We start from the raw sequence: 19322 nt of genomic DNA on the forward strand, positions 1-19322 counted from the left end.
AGAACCAGGGACGTGGTCAGAAATTTCGTTTCAGGCGTCTTAATGTCTCGTGTGTAGAATGGGAATAACAACACCTACTTCATAGGGTTGTCTGGAGACTGAATGAAATAATGGTTGTCAAAACGTTAAGCACAGTGCCAGGCACACAGTAAGCGCGCACTAATGTTAGGTGGTTGTTATGATCATGATTATTGGCAAACTGGAAAGACCGAGGAGCCCTTGAAAGACACAGGGTTAGGCGCCGGGGAAAGAGACTTGGAGATGTGCCCAAGGCGTGCAGAGAGACTCGTGCGCCTACCAGCAAGGAGAAGGCGGAGCTTTTGGTACCGGGCGGGAGGCGAGCCCCGGGAAAGGCAGGACGCTCCGGCCACACTCTTCCAGTAGTCGAGGCTCCTTGGCCACAGGCCAATCGCAGCACATTATCTTTGATTTTTGAAAATACCCAATCCTCTAGACTTGCAGGCGGTAACTGCTTGATAAAAGGACCAAGGTATCAGGCCCAGGGCAGTGCTGGACTCAGGACTGTTGTGTTAGGCCCCGCCCCGGGGCGGTGTCACCGGAGCTTTCTGGGAGTACCGCTCGCCACAGCACCCGGCGTCAGTGCTGGAAGCTCCCTCCTCCCAGGCTGTGCGGTTCCGGCGAGGGGTGGCCCTTTAAAAGGCAGTATCTTGTCCGGAGGGGGCGGGCAGGGGGAGCTGACCGCCGCCCGAGGCCCGGCCCCTCCTCCCTGCCCCCTTCCTCGGTTCGTCCGTCCCTCCCGGGTCCCAGCGTCGCTGTCTCGCTAGCCTAGCGCACGCTCCGCCTCCGTCAGTCGGCTCCCCTGTCTAGTGAGCAGCGTGGACAGGAGCCGGGGCCGGACGCGCGGCCCGGGCTGGGGGCTGGGAGCGCGGCGCACACGGCCTCCCGGAGCAAGATCGGCCCCCGCCACCGGGCGAGGCCGGCGCCGCGATGGCAGAGATGGGCAGTAAGGGGGTGACGGCGGGGAAGATCGCCAGCAACGTACAGAAGAAGCTCACCCGCGCGCAGGAGAAGGTGAGCGAACCGGAGTCCCGGTCACCTGTACCCCTGCTCCCCAGGGTCAGGCCCTGTCGCCTCCGGACGGCCGCTGCCAAGGGGTTCCCCAGACTGCCCCCGACGCTCCGAGTTTTCCCCTTCGGTTTGCGTTCTCTGTCTCCCCACCTGGGCTGGGGCAGGGGCAGGGGAGGGCGCAGCTGTCCGCTCACCCCCTCCTCCCCTCAGCCTTCGGCCGCTTTGTACAGTCGCTGTTCCGCTGCAGAGAAGTGGCGGCCCACGCTCTAGACTCCTGTAGCTGCGCTTGGTCCAGTCTAACCCCACCCTGGAGGCCAAGGGCCAGGAGGCTGGTAGGGCGACCCCCAGCTCTCCAGGCCTGTGCGGGCAATTCCGGAGGGGCCCACGCCGGGGAAGGGAGGGAGCATTTCTCTCCGGCCCGGGGCTACTGCGCGCCCCGGACTCCTAAGGCTACTTCCCAACCCGCGGGTGCCGGCGCCCTCTGTTCTCTCCTTCCAAACACCTCTCCACCTTCGACCCCCACTGACCCGAATGAAGGATCGGATTTCCTTCCCTGTGAGGTGCCTGCGGCCTGGGAGCTCCTGCCTGGCTCTGCCAGTAGTAGAGGGCTGCGAACCCCTCCAGGAGGTCCCCTTGTTCGAGCAGGGGCTTAGTGTTTCCCTCTGCCCGGGAGCCGGTGGCCGTACTGGTTGTGGTAGCCCTTGGCCAGCCGGGTGGGGACCTGTCCCAGAGTAGGGGCATGTAGGGCGCCGCAGGAAATCTGACCCTTCTTTGCTGAGAGAGACTCCCAGCTGGCGCGGGGGGATGGAGTCGGGGCTTCCTGGGGCACCCTGACTGTGCAGGAAATGCAGGGATTGGGAGGCGGGGGTCCTTGCCGGGTCAGCTTTTATCCCAAGCCATCTCTGGTTTATTGAATTGGATCACGCCAGCTGCTGACGCCACTTCCCCCAGACGATTCTTACTGAAATCTGAGAATGTAGAATCCGTGTTTCTGCCAGGGTAGCCCCCCAGAGCTCCGTGGCGGACGGGTGGAGACCCGGGGACAAGCCGGCCTTCCCCAGCAGGCCTTGTGGCTGTTTATAAACAATGACTTTTGCAGCTGAGACCTGCGGGCTCCCTAAGGATGCAGTCACGTGATGGCGGGGTGGGGGAGCTTCCCCTGTGCCTCCCTGAGTCCTACTGCTCATCCCTGTGGTTGGGCTAAGGAGGTGGGTGTGTGTGTGTGTGTGGAGCGAAGGGCTGTGGGCCAGGCTCCAGATCTGGCCAGCCCCAGGTCCCCACCCCATCCTAGGAGGAGGAGGGATTAGAGCCCCAGGAATAGCTTGGTGGGGGCTGGGAAGACTTGCATCTTCCAGGTTGGAGGGGTAGCAGCAGATGCAGCTACTCTTGCTCCCCCTCCTCCCCATGACTGGGTAATCCATCTAGGTGCCTGGAGCAGGCAGCCCTGGGCCTGAGCCTGTTTCCTTCTCCTAAGAGGAGGAGGGAGATGAATGGGAACCTGAGAGCTAACTGAGACAATTTCCCTGCCCCGCTCCACTGATGTCCAACTCCTGTCTGGCTCCCCATTGCTTCTGGTGTGCCCCTTTGCCCCAGCTGCCTTTTTCTGCAACAGCATCTTTGATGTAATTCTAGGGAAAGTGGGCATGGGCCATGTCCCCTCCTTGTAAGTGGCCGTATGTCACTGGCTCACAGAGCTACTGTTCCTCCCTATTCAACCCCTGTTCTGTGGTCTTGGGCAGTTGGCTGACAGCTGGTGGGCTACGGATGCTGGACTTGGCCAACAGCAGGGCTGGCCATGCTCAAACCTGGGCTTCTTGGAATTGCAGTTGCTTAGTGCCACAGCTGTTCTCTTCTCCACGGGTACTAGTTAGACACCCTGGCCCCATCAGAAGCCAAGGCATTGTGACAGGCATCCTGGCTATCTCTGAAAGTAGACTTCCTTCCACCCTTTTCCTTCTTGGTTCAGCTGCAGGCCTTGCTCCTAGGAAGCCCCACATCTCAATCCACATCAATCTTTTCGTTTGCTTTCCTGCCACTCAGAATCCATCACAGGGTGGGTGTTGCTAACAGAGCTCTTTCTTTAGCATCCTCTGGTGGTGTTCAGTACCCACTCTAACTCCCATTGCTCATGGGACTTCAATCCTACTGCCTTACAAATAGCCCTACCACCGTACTCACCTTTCCTCAGTCAAATCAATGAGTAACCGGGAAATTCATATTTCCTTATTCTCATAGGAGGGCATTTTTTTGTTGAAGGACAACAGGACTTATGGTGGAAGGGCCAAAGAATATTCATATAGGAAGAAGTGCTCCCGATCATTCATCTTCTCTTCTCCTCGCATCCCCTTGCAGCTCAAACATCCACCAAGACTCAGAGGGTGAAGTGTGGTCAAGGGCACCCTGCCCTCTGGTGCTGTGGATCTCTGTGGGAGTCAGTGAACCAGGTCTCCTGTGTCACTCCATGGATCCTGGGTTGCTGTTACCCACTGATCCACCTGCCTCTACCACAGTTCTGGGCAGCTCATATGTGTGCACTTTGGGCATTCACCAATAAGTAAATCACCCACTAAGTGCTTAGGATTTATGAGCAATGAAGGCATTTGAGGGGCTTGGCTTGGTAGCTTTGACATAGGCTTATGGATGGCTGATTTGTGTCATTTGCTACTTTGCTATCCCTTGTTCATCAAATCCTGTCTAGATGTGAGCCAGATGTCTTGTCCTAGACTGAGCCCCCAGTTGTGGTCTCAGATAGGGTGTGTGTGACTCTGGCTTGTGTGTAGCATATTCCTATAAGGTCTCCTACCACCACTGTTGGCCTCTCAGCTACCCTCAGTGTGCCTGGAGCTCAGGCCTGTGGGCACCATGAGGTCATCTTCCCATTGCGTTTGGCTTGTCGGACCCTTTATAAATGACTGTGTCCATTTTTGGGCCTCAGAAGGGTGGCTGGGCAAAGCCAATTTAGGGTGGAGCCTGGGTCAGATGACAGAGAGGATTAGAGGTTGGCGGATTGGGCCCCTTGGGGGATGGGTGACTGGGCAGAAGGACAGCTGGGGTGCAGGGGATGGAATCTGTTCTGCTGGCGAAAGGTCTGTGGCCCAGGAGTCCTCGGAGCATGTGTCAGGGAGGCTGGGCCTTGTTCTGGTGGAGCTGGGCTAGTGATGAGCATAGGAGAAGGCCTTGGCGAGGGTAGAAGTGTGTACTTTCCCCTTCCTGGCTGGCCTTCCCTGAGAAGGCTGGACAGTGGGGAGCACCAGCTGGAAGGGGGAGGTCCCAGGGCTGTCCATGCACACACTGCGCTGGCATGCTGAGCAGATGCTCATTAAAGGAAGGGGCAGTGGCAGTTATTTATAGGACCCTGACACATGGCCATGAATCTCACCATGTTCCTCTGCATAGTCAAGGTCTCCCCACACAGTAGCCTTGTCAGCCTCTTCAGTAGGAGCAGGCCTGGACACCAAGCCTATCCTTGTAGCAATGATAAGAGTGACCAGACCACACTTAAGAGCAGGTGCACGTGGCCCTTTTAACATAAGAGGCAACTGGGGCACAGGCAGTCCTTGCCACCCCTCCAGTTATACAACCCTGTGATGGAGCTCAGTGCCCACCTGGGCCACTGATTTTGCAAGTACTTTTCCTCCTTCCCAGGCCCCAGTCCAGAGCTGCTGCACCAGAGCAGCAGGTGCTTTGCCCATCTTTGCCCTTTCCTCATCTCCCCTACCACTTCCTACTCCCCAGATCACCTGTCTTTTCCTCTACCTTTCTCTGTATCTCCTTGCTCTGGGCCTTTTCCTTCTGAGTTTGCCCAGACTTTTGATGCACATTCCAGACTGGGATCAGCTTCCTTTGAACTCATTATTTATGTAAATGCTCATTACCTGTGGGAGAGAGGGATCCTGGCATCTTATCTTGGTGTGTATAGGAGCTCTGGGGCATTGGGTTTAGGCAGGTGGTGAGGGGAGTTTGGAAGCACAACCCTGGGACCTCTCTGAGCCCCTGTAGGCTTGGGTGGCCTCAGTACAGTGTGCTGGCAGGACATAAGCCAGGCAAAGACTGTTTGGTCCTGGGGGCAAATGAGGGGGAGTGTGATGGACTACCAGGGACACAGGGAAGGAGGGGTCCCAGGAGGCATGAGTATGGACTGTGGTGTGGAGAGGGGAGTGTGAATGATCAGGACATTAGCAACATGGAAGAAAAGGAGTGGCCATGCAGCAATTTCAGGCCAGATGTGATCAGGTCTTGAATATTGGGGAAATCGTTGTACCCCAGGAATTCAGGGGAAGCCGAGCATGACTGCTCCTCCTCATCCTCACAGATCTCCCATCAGGACTCCCTTCTTAGTTTTGCTCTCTGGCACCTGGCCAGGCCTTTGCCCCTGTAACCCAAAGCTGAACCTCCTGTGGTCCTTTTGCTATGAGGTTCTAGAATCCCAGAGTCCCACCTTCTGCTCAAGGCCTATCCTGCCCTTCACCATGTGAATGACAGCAGAGAGTGCATGGGCTTTGGGATCCCCTGACTGGCTCTTAGATAAGTCGTGAGACCTTTCTAAGCCCTGTTCTCTTTTGTTGAATTGGGGATAATGATGGTTCCTCTTTACATGCATGCTGCGGAAAGCAGAACCTTTGACAGGTTCCTGGCACATAGCAAATGCTCACTAAAGCCAGCACCACAAAACCCTCACTGGTAGCCCTCCCTCCCCACACAGTCCCTCTTTCCAACTCCTCTCCCTGGGAGTGTCCATTACAGGCCTCTGTAGACAGCTAATCCCTGCTGAGCCCTTAGCTGATCAGGGTTTAGGATGCTGTCATAGCGCTGGGGTGGTGTGTGCATATGTTCATGTGTGTGGTATATGTGTCTGTGTGTGCTGTGTGCATGTGCTTTATGTGGTGTGTACAGGGGCAATCTATGGCAGGCGGAATCTCTTGGACTGGAGATCAGACTGTTTGGGAGTGAATCTCAACTCCTACACATAAACTGTGACTGGGCACATTTCCCTTGTCTCATCTTTACTTTTCACAACTGGTAAAGTGGTGATGGGGTTTGCATATTCATTCATTTATTCTCACAACAAGTTTTCAGTACCCACTACCTTCTGGGCACTGTTCCAGGGAGTAGGAATCCAGAGGTGAACAGTCCAGGACCCTGCTTTGCTAGAGCTGATATCTCAGTCAGGGAGACTTAATATACAAATGGTTATGGTGACAGGTAGCCACAGGAGCTAGAAAGCAGTAGGGTGTCCTGTATGTGAGACCTGTGCTGATCTGAGATCCAGATGTGATGTGGGATGTTGGCATACAGTTGGAGGGTTGGGTTGAGGTTGTGGGAAGCTTCTGGTCTCCAGGTGAGAGGGCACCTCTGGGAGCAGAGCTTTCTATTGGACATCAGGTGTGTTATACTTTTCTTTTGGTACTGGGGATTGAACCCAGGCACACTTTACCACTGACCTATATCCCCATCCTTTTATGTTTTCTATTTTAAGACAGGAACTCACTAAGTTGCTTAGGGCCTAAGTTACTGAGACTGACCTTAAAATTGTGATCCTTCTGCTTCAGCTTCTGGAGTTGCAGAGATTATAGGTGTACCCCACCATACCTGGCTTATGTTGTGTTTTTCTAAAGCCACCTTTTCATCAAGTCTCCTTTTGGAATTAAAAATACAAAGAAAGGATACCAACGTTGAAAGTACCAAGCAGGGCAGGTCTGGGCAGATGTATATGTAGCTTTGGTGGGTGTTTGTGCAGGGCGGGGGGGGCAGGGCCTCCTATGCTGGATGTAGGCTGGGGGAGGTGGGAGGGACTGCTAAAAGATGAAGAAGACTGTGCCAGAGATGGGCTAGACCAGGAGGGCCATGTGTAAGATTTTCACACAGACCTGTGACTGGCATATCAGAACGACATAGCCTTAGAGAACTGGGATTGAGTACCCTCCAGGCATTCTTACCCTAGGCTAGTCAGGCTGACTTCTCTGATCCTCAGTTTCCTTGTCTGAGGTAGGCATACTTGCTGGCAGGGCCACTGGGAGATGAAATGGAAACATGCAGGGGAGGCTGCTTGCCCACGGTGGGGACCTAGAGCCACCAGTAGGATTTAGCATCTTGCTATTCTTGTGCCATCTCATGGGGAAGCTGGCACCTGGGCTTCTGTGCACCCCTGCCTCAGTCTGCTACCTTGTAAGAAGGCCACAGGGTTGTGCACATGCCAATGACTGACAGGGGTCAGGGCTGAGGAATGGAAAAGAGAAAGGCAGGTTCTTCCTGCCCCAGGGGAAAGTTTGTCAAATATTAACTTAATAATAATAGCTGTGGGTTACTGTATACCTGCCATGTGCTGTCATCCCTGCCAACAAGTGAGGACATTAGGAGTCCCTTGAGCAAAGGAAGAAACTGAGGTTTGGCCCAGTGGTGTGATTCCCTTGAGTTGTCCATCTCTGTAGTGGATGAGGCAGTGGGTCTGACCCTGCAGACTGCCTTGGAGGCATGCAGATGAGATGGCAGTCTCCAGCCTGGGGACCCTATCTGTCTCTCCAGCCCCACTTGGAATCCAGGCTTGTACTTTGGGGTGTATGGTGGACTCTGGGGTGATGGGAAGACATGGGGTTTCCAGAAACAAGTTCAGAGTTAGGGGTTCATGCATCATGAGGACAGACAAGACCCTGTGTGCTTGTATTTTCCTCCATAATAAAAGCTATGTTCAATTTATCCCATCTAAAGAGGACTCAGTGTGTCCTGCCTACTTTTGTTTCAGTCATTGCTATAATGTTTCTTTGTTGAAATGATAGCATTACTAGTCACTTTTTAATGTGCTTGGGGAGGAAGTAGACATGCTGCCGATCATACCCAGGCACGCAGAGAAGATTTTCTCTGGTGAGGGACTCCTGCTCTAGGTCCCTTAATGCCTACCTCTGTGGCTTGGGTTCAGGCTGGAGGCAGGCCTGTGTGTCTCTGCTTATGAGGATGGATGTCAGCCTATATCCTATCGTCACTGTGGCTCCATACCCCCAACTTGGGCATCTAGTTGTCCCTTGATATCCTTGTTTGGTGGGTTGCAGGAACCTCGCCTTCCAGTTGCTAAAATCCTTCTATACTCAAGTCCCTCATATAAAACCATGTATTATTTGCATGTAACATAGGCTTGTCTTCCTTAAATCATCTCCAGATTACTTATAATGCTAATATAATGTAATTATGATTACATTAGTTATTATACTGCATTGTTTAGGGAATGGTGTCAAAAAGTCTGTGCATGTTTGGTATAGGCAGTTATTTTCTTTTGAAGATTTCTGATGCATGGTTGGTTGAATCTGTGGATGTGGATACACAGGGTTGACTGTACTTCTTGCATGCATGGGTGCACGGCTTCTGTGGCAGCAGAGAGACAGCGCTGATGGCTCTCAGAGATTCTGGGTTTCAGGGTGCAGGGTAGAAGAGAGGGACTGCAGGATTTGGACTGGGGTAGGAGGTGCCAGTCCCACTCTGTCTCTATCACTGTGGAGTGATCTAGTTCTCCTTCCATACTACCTTCTCCCTTGATCAAATGGCATGATGAGTGGACAACACAGGGCTATATGGAGGCCTAACCTAAGCCAGTGGCTATAGCACTTGGTGCTAGGTAACAGGGTTCTTGTGATTGGCCAGGGCCCTGCTAGGGAGTCCTGCCTGGTTTTAGGCCAGATGCCAAATGGGGCTTGGCCTTAGTCCTCAGCAGATGGGTATTCATAAGAGCCTATGGGTGACAGAGGAACTGGGGCGCTGACTGGTGGTGGTGGGGATTCGTGTGATTGGCTAGACCAGATACTTAACTGTTAACGCAGCCTGCCTCTGCTCTCAGACGCAGTTCTCAGGCTCTTTGCTGAACATCTTCCCTCAGCTTGCAAGGACCTGTGCCCTCTCCCGCTCCCTGACCCAGATCCTGAGTGTCACAGCAAGCAGATGCAGTGGGATTGGGGTCACAGCATGGGGCAGGGGAGGAGTCCAGACTTGGAGCCTTCTGGGATAGAGCTTGGAGTGCTCTATCAGAGTACTGTCCCCGAGAGACAATTGTACCTCCAATGTTGTGCCTGGCTCCCACTGCTGCCTCTGTCCCTTTGGAAGCGCTATGAGCTGTGGACATGTCCCCTCTGCAGTGCGAGGGCCCAGTGCCATGGGCTGAGCCCTGGATCATCATGGGAGTGAGTGAGTGGGCGGCTGCAGGCAGCAGCTGCTACATGACTGAGCTGGGGAGAATTCGTTGCTGCCAGGACTGCTTGCTACTCTCAGCTCTTCTAGACCACTGCAGCCTCCTTTCTCAGTGTTACCAGGGCACCCTTTTCAGCATGTTGTCTCCCCAGATATGCTGCTTGCTTTTTTGTTGTTGTTATTGTTGTTGTTTTGATACTGGGGATTGAACCCAAAAGGCACCTTACCTCTGAGCTACATCCCAGCCCTTTTAAAATTATTATTATTTTTATTTTTGAAAAGGAAAGGGGACCTTGCTAAGTTGCTGAGCCTGGCCTTGAACTTGCAAACCTCCTACCTCTATTTCCTGCCTCAGCCTCCTGAGTTGCTGGAATTACAGGAGCACGTCATAGCACCGGGCTGGCTCCTTGCTTTGTGTGCATCACTTCTTACATGGGTTAGATCCCCTGAGGGGACTGTAGCTTACCTATGGGTGGTGACTATGGCCATCTTATTATCTTATTTGTATTCTCTCTTATGTCCATTGTGGGCCAAGATGCTGAGAGGTTCATGATGGTGCTGTCCATGCCCCCAAGGAGCTCTCTGCCTTGCACACAGTGCCCATCCTGGGACTGGGGGCCAGGGAGGGCACCAGAGGGAATCTCGAGGTCTATGCCTCGGGCCTGGGCAGTCAGGAAGGGTTCCTTGGGGGAGGTGAGTCTGAGTTGAATCCCAGGGCGAATGAGGCAGGCTGGGGGTGGGGAGACATGCTTCTGGCAGTGGTGGGAACAGCACTCCCAAGGTTTGTTCGGGTACCTGGGAAGGGTGAGTATGGATGGGGTGAGATGAGGCCTGGGTTTGAAGAGAAAGGTAATTAGAGCTGAAGGCCTGGGATGTAGCCTGTGGGCTTTGCCCCAGACTCATGTCAGGTTCTTCAGCATTTTTCTTCAGGTGGTGTTTGAACCTCTTTTCTGACTCCGGGTTTGGTTCAACTAAAGACTGGGTGTTTTATTGATCTGGGTCTTGGGAGCTTCTGGCTTTCTGAGGAGGAAAAGACTGAGGCCCAGGAGAGGTAGTGAGCCCTGAGTCCCCAGAGGGAGCAGCCTCAACTAGAACAGAATCTGGACATTTCCAGGAAGGCACAGGGGGACAGGGACAGGGTTGGGCTGTAATCCTGGAGTCTACCTGTCAGGGTTGGGGCCAAGGGCCAGGTGACACCTGCTGCTGAATTGCTGATGGACAGCATCCTGCACCAGCTCTGCAGCTGCACCATGCATGTCTGTTTCTCTGTCTGCTTCAGAGCCCAGGGTGACACAAAGAGGGTGTGACACTGTTGGGCTTGGAGAGCAAGTTGGGAGGGTTGTCAGTTAATTGCTCACCCCTGTGCTCTGCTCTGCCCCTTGGGGCTGGCCGTTAAGATGGGCAAGGGTGGTCCCCTTGCTTTTGGATCAGAGTGGTCCTGCCAGCTATGGGGACCCCTGACTGCAGGTTCACACCACTGGATGGGGAGGGGGAACAGGAGGACATAGTTTTTGGTGTGTGAATGTAGGATTGGTGGCACCAGCTGGGTGGTGATGCTGATTGGAGTTTCCAGGGATTCCTGTGGCTGCAGGAGTTTTGTTAGACTTCAGGACCAGACGGGGGATGGGGGAACAGGAGAGTCTTTGCCAGCCCAGCCCCATTTTCCAACAGCTGTGACTACTTTCTTTAGACCCTTTGCTCAACTTGCCCTCTCCATGGTGCTTCTGCCAAGATGCCTGGGCCCTGGGGACCAAAGTGGCACTGAGGGGCCTGAGCCACGAGATGTCCCTTGTGGGGACCCCTGCTTCTCATCTAGCCAGTCCTCCATAGCTCCCCTGTTCTTCTGGGCCAAGGTGGCATCAGCTGTCTTATTCCATGTTGTCCAGTCCGTGGATAATTGTCTTGGGGGACAGATTCTGGTGATGGGGTGGATGGGTGTGCTGATCTGGACTCAGGACTCCTGGCAGATGGGAGAAAGGAAAGAAGATTCAGGGTATGTTGGGGCAAATTAAGAAGCTTAAACCTTTGGAGAGACCAGGGGATTTGTCCTGTAGTCCTAGGCAAGTCGCCTGCCCTTTCTGTTTCATCCTCTGAAAGTGGTCTGGAGAGAGTTCTTGTTCCTGGGGTTTGTGTGAGGGTGAAGCACCTGGCTTGGAGCCTGCTTCCTTGTGCTCTGCTCAGCCCCAAGGGAGATCTTGGGAAAGCCCTTGACATCCCACAGGTGCACACCATTGTGACTTTTGTGTTTTTTCTGTGCTTATGACAGGTCTCTTGAAATTGAACTTTGCAGTGTCCTTAAAATTGTTTTCCTGCATAGGCTGAAAAAGCTAAATTAGGAGGTGGTGACTTCACTTCACAAGGGAGAAAGTCAGAGCTCTCCTAAGCTAGACCCTGATTGAAGGGGCAGGGATGGCTCTAGGTGGGGCTGCCTGTTTAAGGGGACAGAGAAGGGTCTCAGAGTCATGCATTCATTCACTGGAGGAACCTGACGTGCACCAGAAGAGCATGAACTTGAGAGACCTGAGTTGGGCCCTGACCACAGAGCCCAGTGTGCCCATTTGGGAACTGGGAATACTGCAGCCAGCAGAACTCTGGCTCCTGTAAGGGGTAGTGGCAGCAGCTGAGCTCCTACTGGGTGCCTCTGGGTCTGGATGGTTCAGGACCATCTTAGCATCTTCACTGAATTTGGTAAATTACTAAGAACCATCACATCTACCACTGCCATTTGTTTCTCTCTGCCCTGTGAGGTCACTGCACAGAAATGTGGTCCTCCTGGGCAGATGAGGACACTGAAGCTCAGGGGAACCCTGGCGTTTCCTCCCTTCTGGTCCTCAGAGTAGCCTTTCTCGCTTGCTGTTATTCCTCTCCTGGAACTTAGGCAATGGTGGGGGAGGGGGGAGGGATGATTATTGAAGAGCAAATGTGTTTTCAAATGAAAATCAGTGTGTGGGCTGCAGCAATCAGGGAGCACCTGGTATATGTTTGGGGGATGAGGGTGGGGGTAGACCCTTGGTTACCCAGGAAGCTGGCATGTCAGAAGAGAAGGTGGCAGTAGAGAGCTGGACCTCTCACTGTTGGAGATTTCTATATGTGCCCTGGGATCCCCCACCTACTCCAGGAGGAAGGCTGGGTGCAGGGACCTTGGGGCTGCAGGAATCAAGGGGCCCTAGAGATTCAGGACTGATCTGAATGAATCTGGTCTGACTCTGTGGTCCCCAGATCCTCAAGGTGTCAGGGAGAGCTAGGTCAGATACCATATCTCCCACCTCCCACCAAGATAGATTTGGGGGAGCTTGGGGAATTTAGTAGTTTGAGAGGCAACTTAAGACTAAGTGAATAGCCAGGAGTATGAGCTGAATCCTGTTCTAAACTGGGAATCAGAATCCATAATTAATTGGATGCATTTGCTAAACCTGGGATAGGACCCAAATATTGTTCTTTTTCTGAAATATAAACTAAGCCAGAAGTTTATTTCTTGATGTCCTCTCTTCCCTCCAAGGACTCAGTGAAGCAGTGTGTCCTGGAAGCGGGCCTGGCTGAGCTGGAATGTCACCTGCTTCCCCAAGTGGGCCAGCCTGGCCCTGTCCTACTGGTTGGGTGGGCAGCAGGCCTGGAGAAGGCCATAGCTGAGGCATGCTCTTGTCCTCTCCTGAGGACTTAGGGGGCAGTGCTTCCCCATCTCTGTTGATTAGGTGGGGGTTGCTCCCAGGCTGACTTTGGGTGGACTGCGGAAGCTTTGCTGAGAAGTGGGTGTGGGCTCAGGGCCTGGCTGGGAGAGCTGAGTCAGCGTGTGGGAGACTGCTCCGGAGTGAGGACAGAGATGCTGCACTCGAGGGTCACCCTGCCCGCTGTGCCACTCAGGCCAGAGAGGCCGCCCCCGCAATCTGCAGCAGCTCTGTTTCACTCTTGCGCACAGAGTTGCTGCCTTAGCATTGCGGTGTACCTAGGGGCCTGGAGCTGCGGAGGCCTCAGGCAGGCAGCCTGGACCCTGGGATTCTGCTCCACGCGCTCCCATTACTGCAGCCAGTTACTAAACCTTTCTGGCTCCTGTTCACTCTTCTATAAAATGGGGTAGCAGTCCTGCCGGCTGAACCCCGGTCCTCAGGAGGAAGATGAATTCTACTGTGCATCTCTTCCTGGCCCTGGGCACACAGCAGGCACACAGCATGACGTGAATTGGAGTGCGAGACTTCAGGAGATAAGGGCGGGAAGGGCTTTGCAAAGTATGGCAAGGTGGAAAGGGTATCACTTTTGAGTCTTGGTGGCCCAGGTTCAAATCCCAGCTCTGCTCTCCTAAGTCCTTTGGCCTTGGGCGAGTTGTTCATCCCCTGGGAGCCCCAGTTTTCCTGTTCGTGGAATGGGCTTATCGTGAGGATTAAACGGGAGAATGTGTGTTTTCATTTCACACTGAGGACACTGAAGGTCGAGGTGCCAGCTCTGGGACAGGATGGGGTGGTGGGCTGGTGTGGGGGTGTTAGGCCACACCGTGCCCTGTGTGTGTGAACTCTTGGGCGGTCATTCCTGAGGCCAGACCTTGGCCCACCAGCGGTGGAAGAGTCGAGGCCCCGCTTGGGATCTAATGACCTGAGGGCCATCAGAGGGCGTAAGGAGGGGAAGAGGATAGTCTGTAGAGGACCTTATAGGTTATGCCCCAGCTGCACTGTGGAGCCCCAGCCTTCTCAGTCCTTGCATGGGGTAGCCAGGGGTCTGCAGATCTCCACCCCAGCCTTGTCCCCTGCTCCTTCATTCCTGTGACTGGCTGCTCTGTCTGGCAGATCAAGGTCCCTCTACTGGAGAGTGGCGTTTCCTCTTGTGAAGAGGGCTGCGTGGGAAGGGACAGTTAGGGATGAGACCCCGCAGGCACAGGTGGGGTGCTGGTCTTGGCTGTGCTTTCTGGGATCCTGTGCCTTCTCTCCTGTGTGGGGGGTCCCTCCTACCCCTCTGAACTCACTGCTGCATCCCTTTTCCTGTAGGCTTTGGTGAAGGCCTGGCTTGTTGAGCCAGAGGGACCTGGTCACATGCCTCAGACAGTGAGACTGGGTCTTCAGGGAGGGTGTCCCACATGAGTCCTGGAAGTCAGAGATGAAAGGGCCTTCGTGCTCTGGAGGCTGGCGACCTGCCTAAGGCTGTGGGTTAGTGACAGTCCTCTGACTGCCCCCTACATTGTCCCCTTGAGCTGGTGAGCAAAGACATTTAATCAGGAAGGTAAGTGAAGACATTCAATCAGCAACATTGTCTCATGCTGGGCAGCAAGCTGGGCAGTGGTCAGCCTCTCTGAGCTCTTCTGTTCCTTTTACTTCCATCTGATGTCAGTAGGGCCTGGATTATGGCTCAGAGAGGTTTGGCACCTGTGAGATCACATAGCTTGTCAGAGTGGGGCTGGGAGTCCCCCTCCCTCATTTTCCTGTCTTGGCTCCTGCCCAACTGTATACAGACCTCCTGCATCTGGTGGAGGTGGTAGACAGTGCCTTCCCTGGCCCCTTTACCTCCACTTTAGTCTCCCCTAAGAACATTCCTCCTTGCCAACACAAGAATAATAGGTGTGGGATCAGCAGGGGGAGACTTGGAAAAGTTCCATCTATGCCCCTGAATATTCATTCCATCTGCCAGGGAATGGGCACAGGTAGGGGCAGAGCCAGGGCTAGGGCCATGGGCAGGTACAGGGTTGAGGGCAGGGGCAGGGCTAAGGGCAGGGCTAGGGATAGGGGTGGGATTTAGGGTCCCTGACTCTCTCTCTGTCTGTTACTGTTTTCTCTTGCTTCTCCCCACTGCCCTCATCCCTAGTAGCCCCTTCCTTCTTCATCCCTTCTCAATTCTACTGCAACCTCCTCTATGGACTTCTTGGGGGAACAAGTGGTGGAACAACCCTGTGTTGGGATAGGACCCCTCTCCTCCGCTCTGGACTCTGGACCTGCCAGCCTCACCTTGGTTTCCCCATTTCCAATGCAGGAGTCCTTCTCTATGGTGCCTTGGGCGCTGTGTACTGTGGACAGTCCAGGTTTGAGGCAGCAGGCTCTTAGCACAGTGGTGGGGAGACCCAGGCTCTGGGAGTGACACGTGGCTGCAATGAGGGTGGCCCTCTCACTGCTGTGCTGTACTTTGAGTTTTGGTGGTAGGCAGGACTGGGCGGGAGCTATTTAAAAGCAACTCTGGGCATTCACTCCACTGAATAACAAAAATAACAATGGTGTCCAAAATAATATTGATGTTTTTGAAGTAAAAACATATCTTATCTCTGTTACCATTTAGTAGTTCTGGTGTCACAGACTTGGAAACTGAGGACCCTGATTAATAAGTGAAAAACCTGGTTGCATGCCTAGGTTGAGTTTCTCAGACAGCAACAGACACGAAGAGCTGAGGGCATTCAGAGGGAAGAGTGTGTCTTGTGCCTGGAGGAGTTGATGTGAAGGGCCAGCCAGGGCCTGGCATCTTCAGGGAGGCAGGACGGTTGGGGTGATCATGGCACTAAGGCTTGTTGCCCACCCACACACTCAGAGGGTGCTGGCAGGCCCTTTCCCTGCTCTCCTGGGGCCCTCAGCTCTGTTCCTTCCCAGCATGGGCTGCTCCACGCTGAGCCAGGAAAGCAGGTGCTGAGGGGCAGGTGGGAGGCGGATGGGCTGGAAGGGCAGATCCCACCACTGTTTATGGCCAGCATCCTGGCCTGTGCTGAGAATAGCACCCACGCTTGTGTGGGGGCACAGGTGGGGCGGCTATGCTGACATCTCAGGACAGATGGGTCGAGGGCTGTGGCCAAGGGTGTGGTGCGTGCCTGTGGAGACACCCTGTCCTCAGTGGGCCCCACCCAGCATGAAAGAAGAGGCCGGAGAGGCTCCCTGTCACCCACATTCTGCTGCTGAGTCCTCGCTGCCAGCCTTTGGACTTGGCACTAGGGGGTGCCATGCTGACGCCCAGCCAGGGTTTCTTGTAGTGGGTGCTGCGGGTCCTACAAGCTGGCCTTGCTGGAAGGGATACTATTTTGAGTTGCTGTTGGTTGATTTCCATGGAGCCTTGTACCACTTTACCCTTTTAACTAAGTGGACCAGGGTAAGGGGGTGGGGGGTCTGCAGAGCTGTGGGTGGAGGAGGCCACTGAAGAGAACTTGGTCCCAGGGGCCGTGGGGTGGGTTGAGTTTTGTTTTCCCAGAGGAATGCTGAGCCCTAGTGAGTCATGAGGGCAGGTGTATGGGGTGGCAGGCACCCAGAGAGGCATGTGTGGGCTGGGTGTGGGGGAAACTGGGCAGGGTGAGGATTGGTGGGTTAGGTTCTCCAAGGTTTCTGGCCTGGGTAGGTGAATCCCAGGTCAAGATAGGGGTAAGGAGGAGCTGGGGTTGTGGCTCAGTGGTGGAGTGCTTGCCTAGCATGTGTGGGCACTGGGTTCGATTCTCAGCACCACATATAAATAAATGAATGAAAATAAAGGTCCATCAACTACTAAAAAAAAAAAAAAAAATTAAAAAAAGATAGGGGTAAGGGGACAGAAAAGGAAAACTAGTCACCATTCTGTTTTAAACTGTCTTGTCTACACAGTCATAACTCATTTTAAAAATACCCCTTGGAGGGATTTCTTGGCTTCATCTTACTGATGAGGCTCAATGGCTCAGAGAAGTGAAGTCACTGCCCAAGGTTGAACAGCCTGGGCTTGCTGCCTGCACCTCTTGCCCACTCACCAAAAGGGGCACTCTGCTGGCTATTCCAGGCTAGTTACTCTAAGCTGGTCACTGCTCTGAGTGAGTCAGCTTGGTGGGAGGGACTGAAGAAGGGAATGGGCAGGGAATGGTGGGGAGTGTCTGTGGGTCCTGGCCTTTCCATGTCCTGCTGGATTTTTGTTCAGAGATGTGCATCCTTCTCAACATGTCTCCTCTCTAGTGTGGGCTCCAGGGCAGTGACCTTGCTTGGGTCCCTACAGAACAGGTTCAGGTATACTGCGGCCTCAGAGCATGTTCTGTTTCTAGCCACTCAACCCAGGGGCCTAGGGGCCAAGTCCTGAGCCAGAAGAGGGGACTCACTGTGTGTGTGGGGTTGCTCCTGGGTCCGGACTATGAGGGGTGAAATCAGGTGAGGGGCAGCTTGACCCACTCCCAGAGGTTGGTGAGAAAGAGCTAGTGGGGCAAGTTTGAAGGCTGGCTGGTGCTTGATTGGGGTCTGGGTGGCCCTGGCCCTTCCAGGAACCCTGCTACCCACTGGTGGACACCTGGTTCTGCTGATGACTGAGCACGAGCTGGGCCTGGTGGATGGTCTTGGAGAAGAGGTAGAGCGTCTTCACCAAGCCCTGGGCCCAGCACTGCCTGGGCACTGGAGCTTCTCCATCCTTCCTTTAGCTGGCACCTCCTCTTGGCTGACTGGCTCACCCTCAGCCCATGTGGCAGGTGGTAGGGGTGGCACGTCAGAGTCACGGGCTTGGGAGCCCAGGCCACATGCGAATTCTAGCTCATTGCTTATCTAACCCCTGAGCCTCGGTTTCCCCACTGTGGACCACCTCCCTCTCCTTGTAGATTTTGAGAACTCATTCAGCTTTGGGATGCTTTTGTATGAGCTGCTCTTCTGTCACCTCATGCCCTCCTCTTGGCTAGCCCAGCTCCTCCAGCTCTTCTGAGCTTATTCCCCCTGTCTTGACTCTGGCCCGTTGCCTCTGCTCCTGCTGTGGGCTCCCTGGGCCTCCTGAGCCCAGCCTGGCTTTTTGTGGAGTCTGGGTGGCCCCACCCTGGCTGCCTGGCCATAGGCTTATCTCTGAACTGGCTGGAATTTCAGGCACCCTGGGAGGGATAAAGGGAGAAAGGGGGGCGGGGCTTCCTGGTGCCCCAGGGTTAACTGGACACCCTTCCCTGGGTCTGAGTGTCCCTTGCAGCTGAAGAAGGGAGCATGGGGGGAGGAGACCTGACTTTTCCTCCCCCAACCCTCCACCTCCTCCCTTTTTTCTCAGGGGGTGTAGACTGTCAGACACCACTGCCCCCCCCCAGCTGGGAAGGCAACTAGACTCTTTGTACTTTGATTTTTGTCCAGCAAGTCATAGTTCAAGGTATTGTTGTGGGACTGACATAGGTGGCGAAGTTTTCTTTGTTTTTGTTTTTTTAAAAAATTTTTTCTAATTAGTTATACATGACAGAATGCATTTTGACACATCATACATAAATGGGATCCAACTTCTCACTCTTCTAGTGTACACGATGTAGAATCACCCTAGTCTTGTACTCATATATGCTTATAGGGTCATCATGTCCGAATTATTCTACTGTGGTGGTCAAGTTATTATTTTGTCAATTAAGAACAGAAGAAAGAAAATCAGACATTGGGTTTTCCTCTCACCAGTGTTTCACTAAGGAAAGGGAAAATCACTCAAAAGAGGAAGGTGGTGGTCATTCTGGAGTGACAGCCTCCCTGGAGAGGCCAGTTGGCTTCCTTAGTCAGCTGTTCTGACCAGGAGCCCACAGAAAAGTGTGATGAATCTTTGTGGTCTGGTGTCAGAGGGCAGTGACTTCCGGAGCACAAGGACTGGTTCAAAAGGCGGCTCAGATCCCCATGTGGGTGGGACATGGCTGCGAGCTTCCGGGGCAGGGCTGCACCCAGGCTCAGTGGACTCCGTGGGTGTTTTGTATGTCATTGCAGAAATCCTTGCAAACGTCACATTCTCACCCGCAATCTGTCTGTGTTGCTTATTTCACGAAAGTGTTTTCTTTACCAGTTAAATCCTTGGAATGCAGCAAGATGGAGTGTGAATCTTGGGCAGTAAACCCCACATGGGTTGCCTGCTAATGCCAGGTGCCTGTGTCCCCCAGCTCAAGAATCACAAGTGGAGTTTGGTCTGTAGAATTGGAGAGGTTTGGGTCCTGCCTGACTCTGCTACTAGTTATGTCCCTGGGCCTCAGTTTCTTTATCTATAAAGTGGGGCCTGAGGGAGGCCCCATTTTATCTTCTTTATCTATAAAGTCACCACCTGAGGGAGACCCAGTGGTATGAGCCCAATGGTGAGGCGTGTTAATTGAACCAAGTGTTAATTGGACCAAAACAGGGTGATTGGACCAGAGACTCCCTGAAGGTCCTGCCTTGCAGTGTGAGCTTTGTGGGGCTCAGGGGGAGGGTCGGTGTCCTCAGCTGGGATCTGTGTAGCAGGCACATGGCCCAGAGATG

The 19322-nt window shown here is 53.8% G+C and overlaps 1 protein-coding gene across 19 annotated transcripts in view; it reads left to right on the forward strand.

Moving 5' to 3' along the window:
- Nucleotides 1–694: 694 nt before the first annotated feature.
- Nucleotides 695–19322, forward strand: part of BIN1 (bridging integrator 1) — a 68083-nt gene continuing 49455 nt past the window's right edge. For 2 of the 19 annotated variants that reach the window (XM_079134138.1, XM_079134139.1), the window contains exon 1: nt 704–1032. In XM_079134138.1, the coding sequence (XP_078990264.1) occupies nt 949–1032 (84 nt within the window). In that variant the 5' untranslated portion in view covers nt 704–948. Of the gene's footprint in view, nt 1033–19322 lie in introns of all 19 variants that reach the window. The other 17 variants (XM_079134126.1, XM_079134140.1, XM_079134125.1 and 14 more) reach the window with 15 other exon arrangements.

The sequence above is a fragment of the Sciurus vulgaris genome (genome assembly GCF_902686455.1).
Source record: "Sciurus vulgaris genome assembly, chromosome: 3".
Lineage (NCBI taxonomy): Eukaryota > Metazoa > Chordata > Mammalia > Rodentia > Sciuridae > Sciurus > Sciurus vulgaris.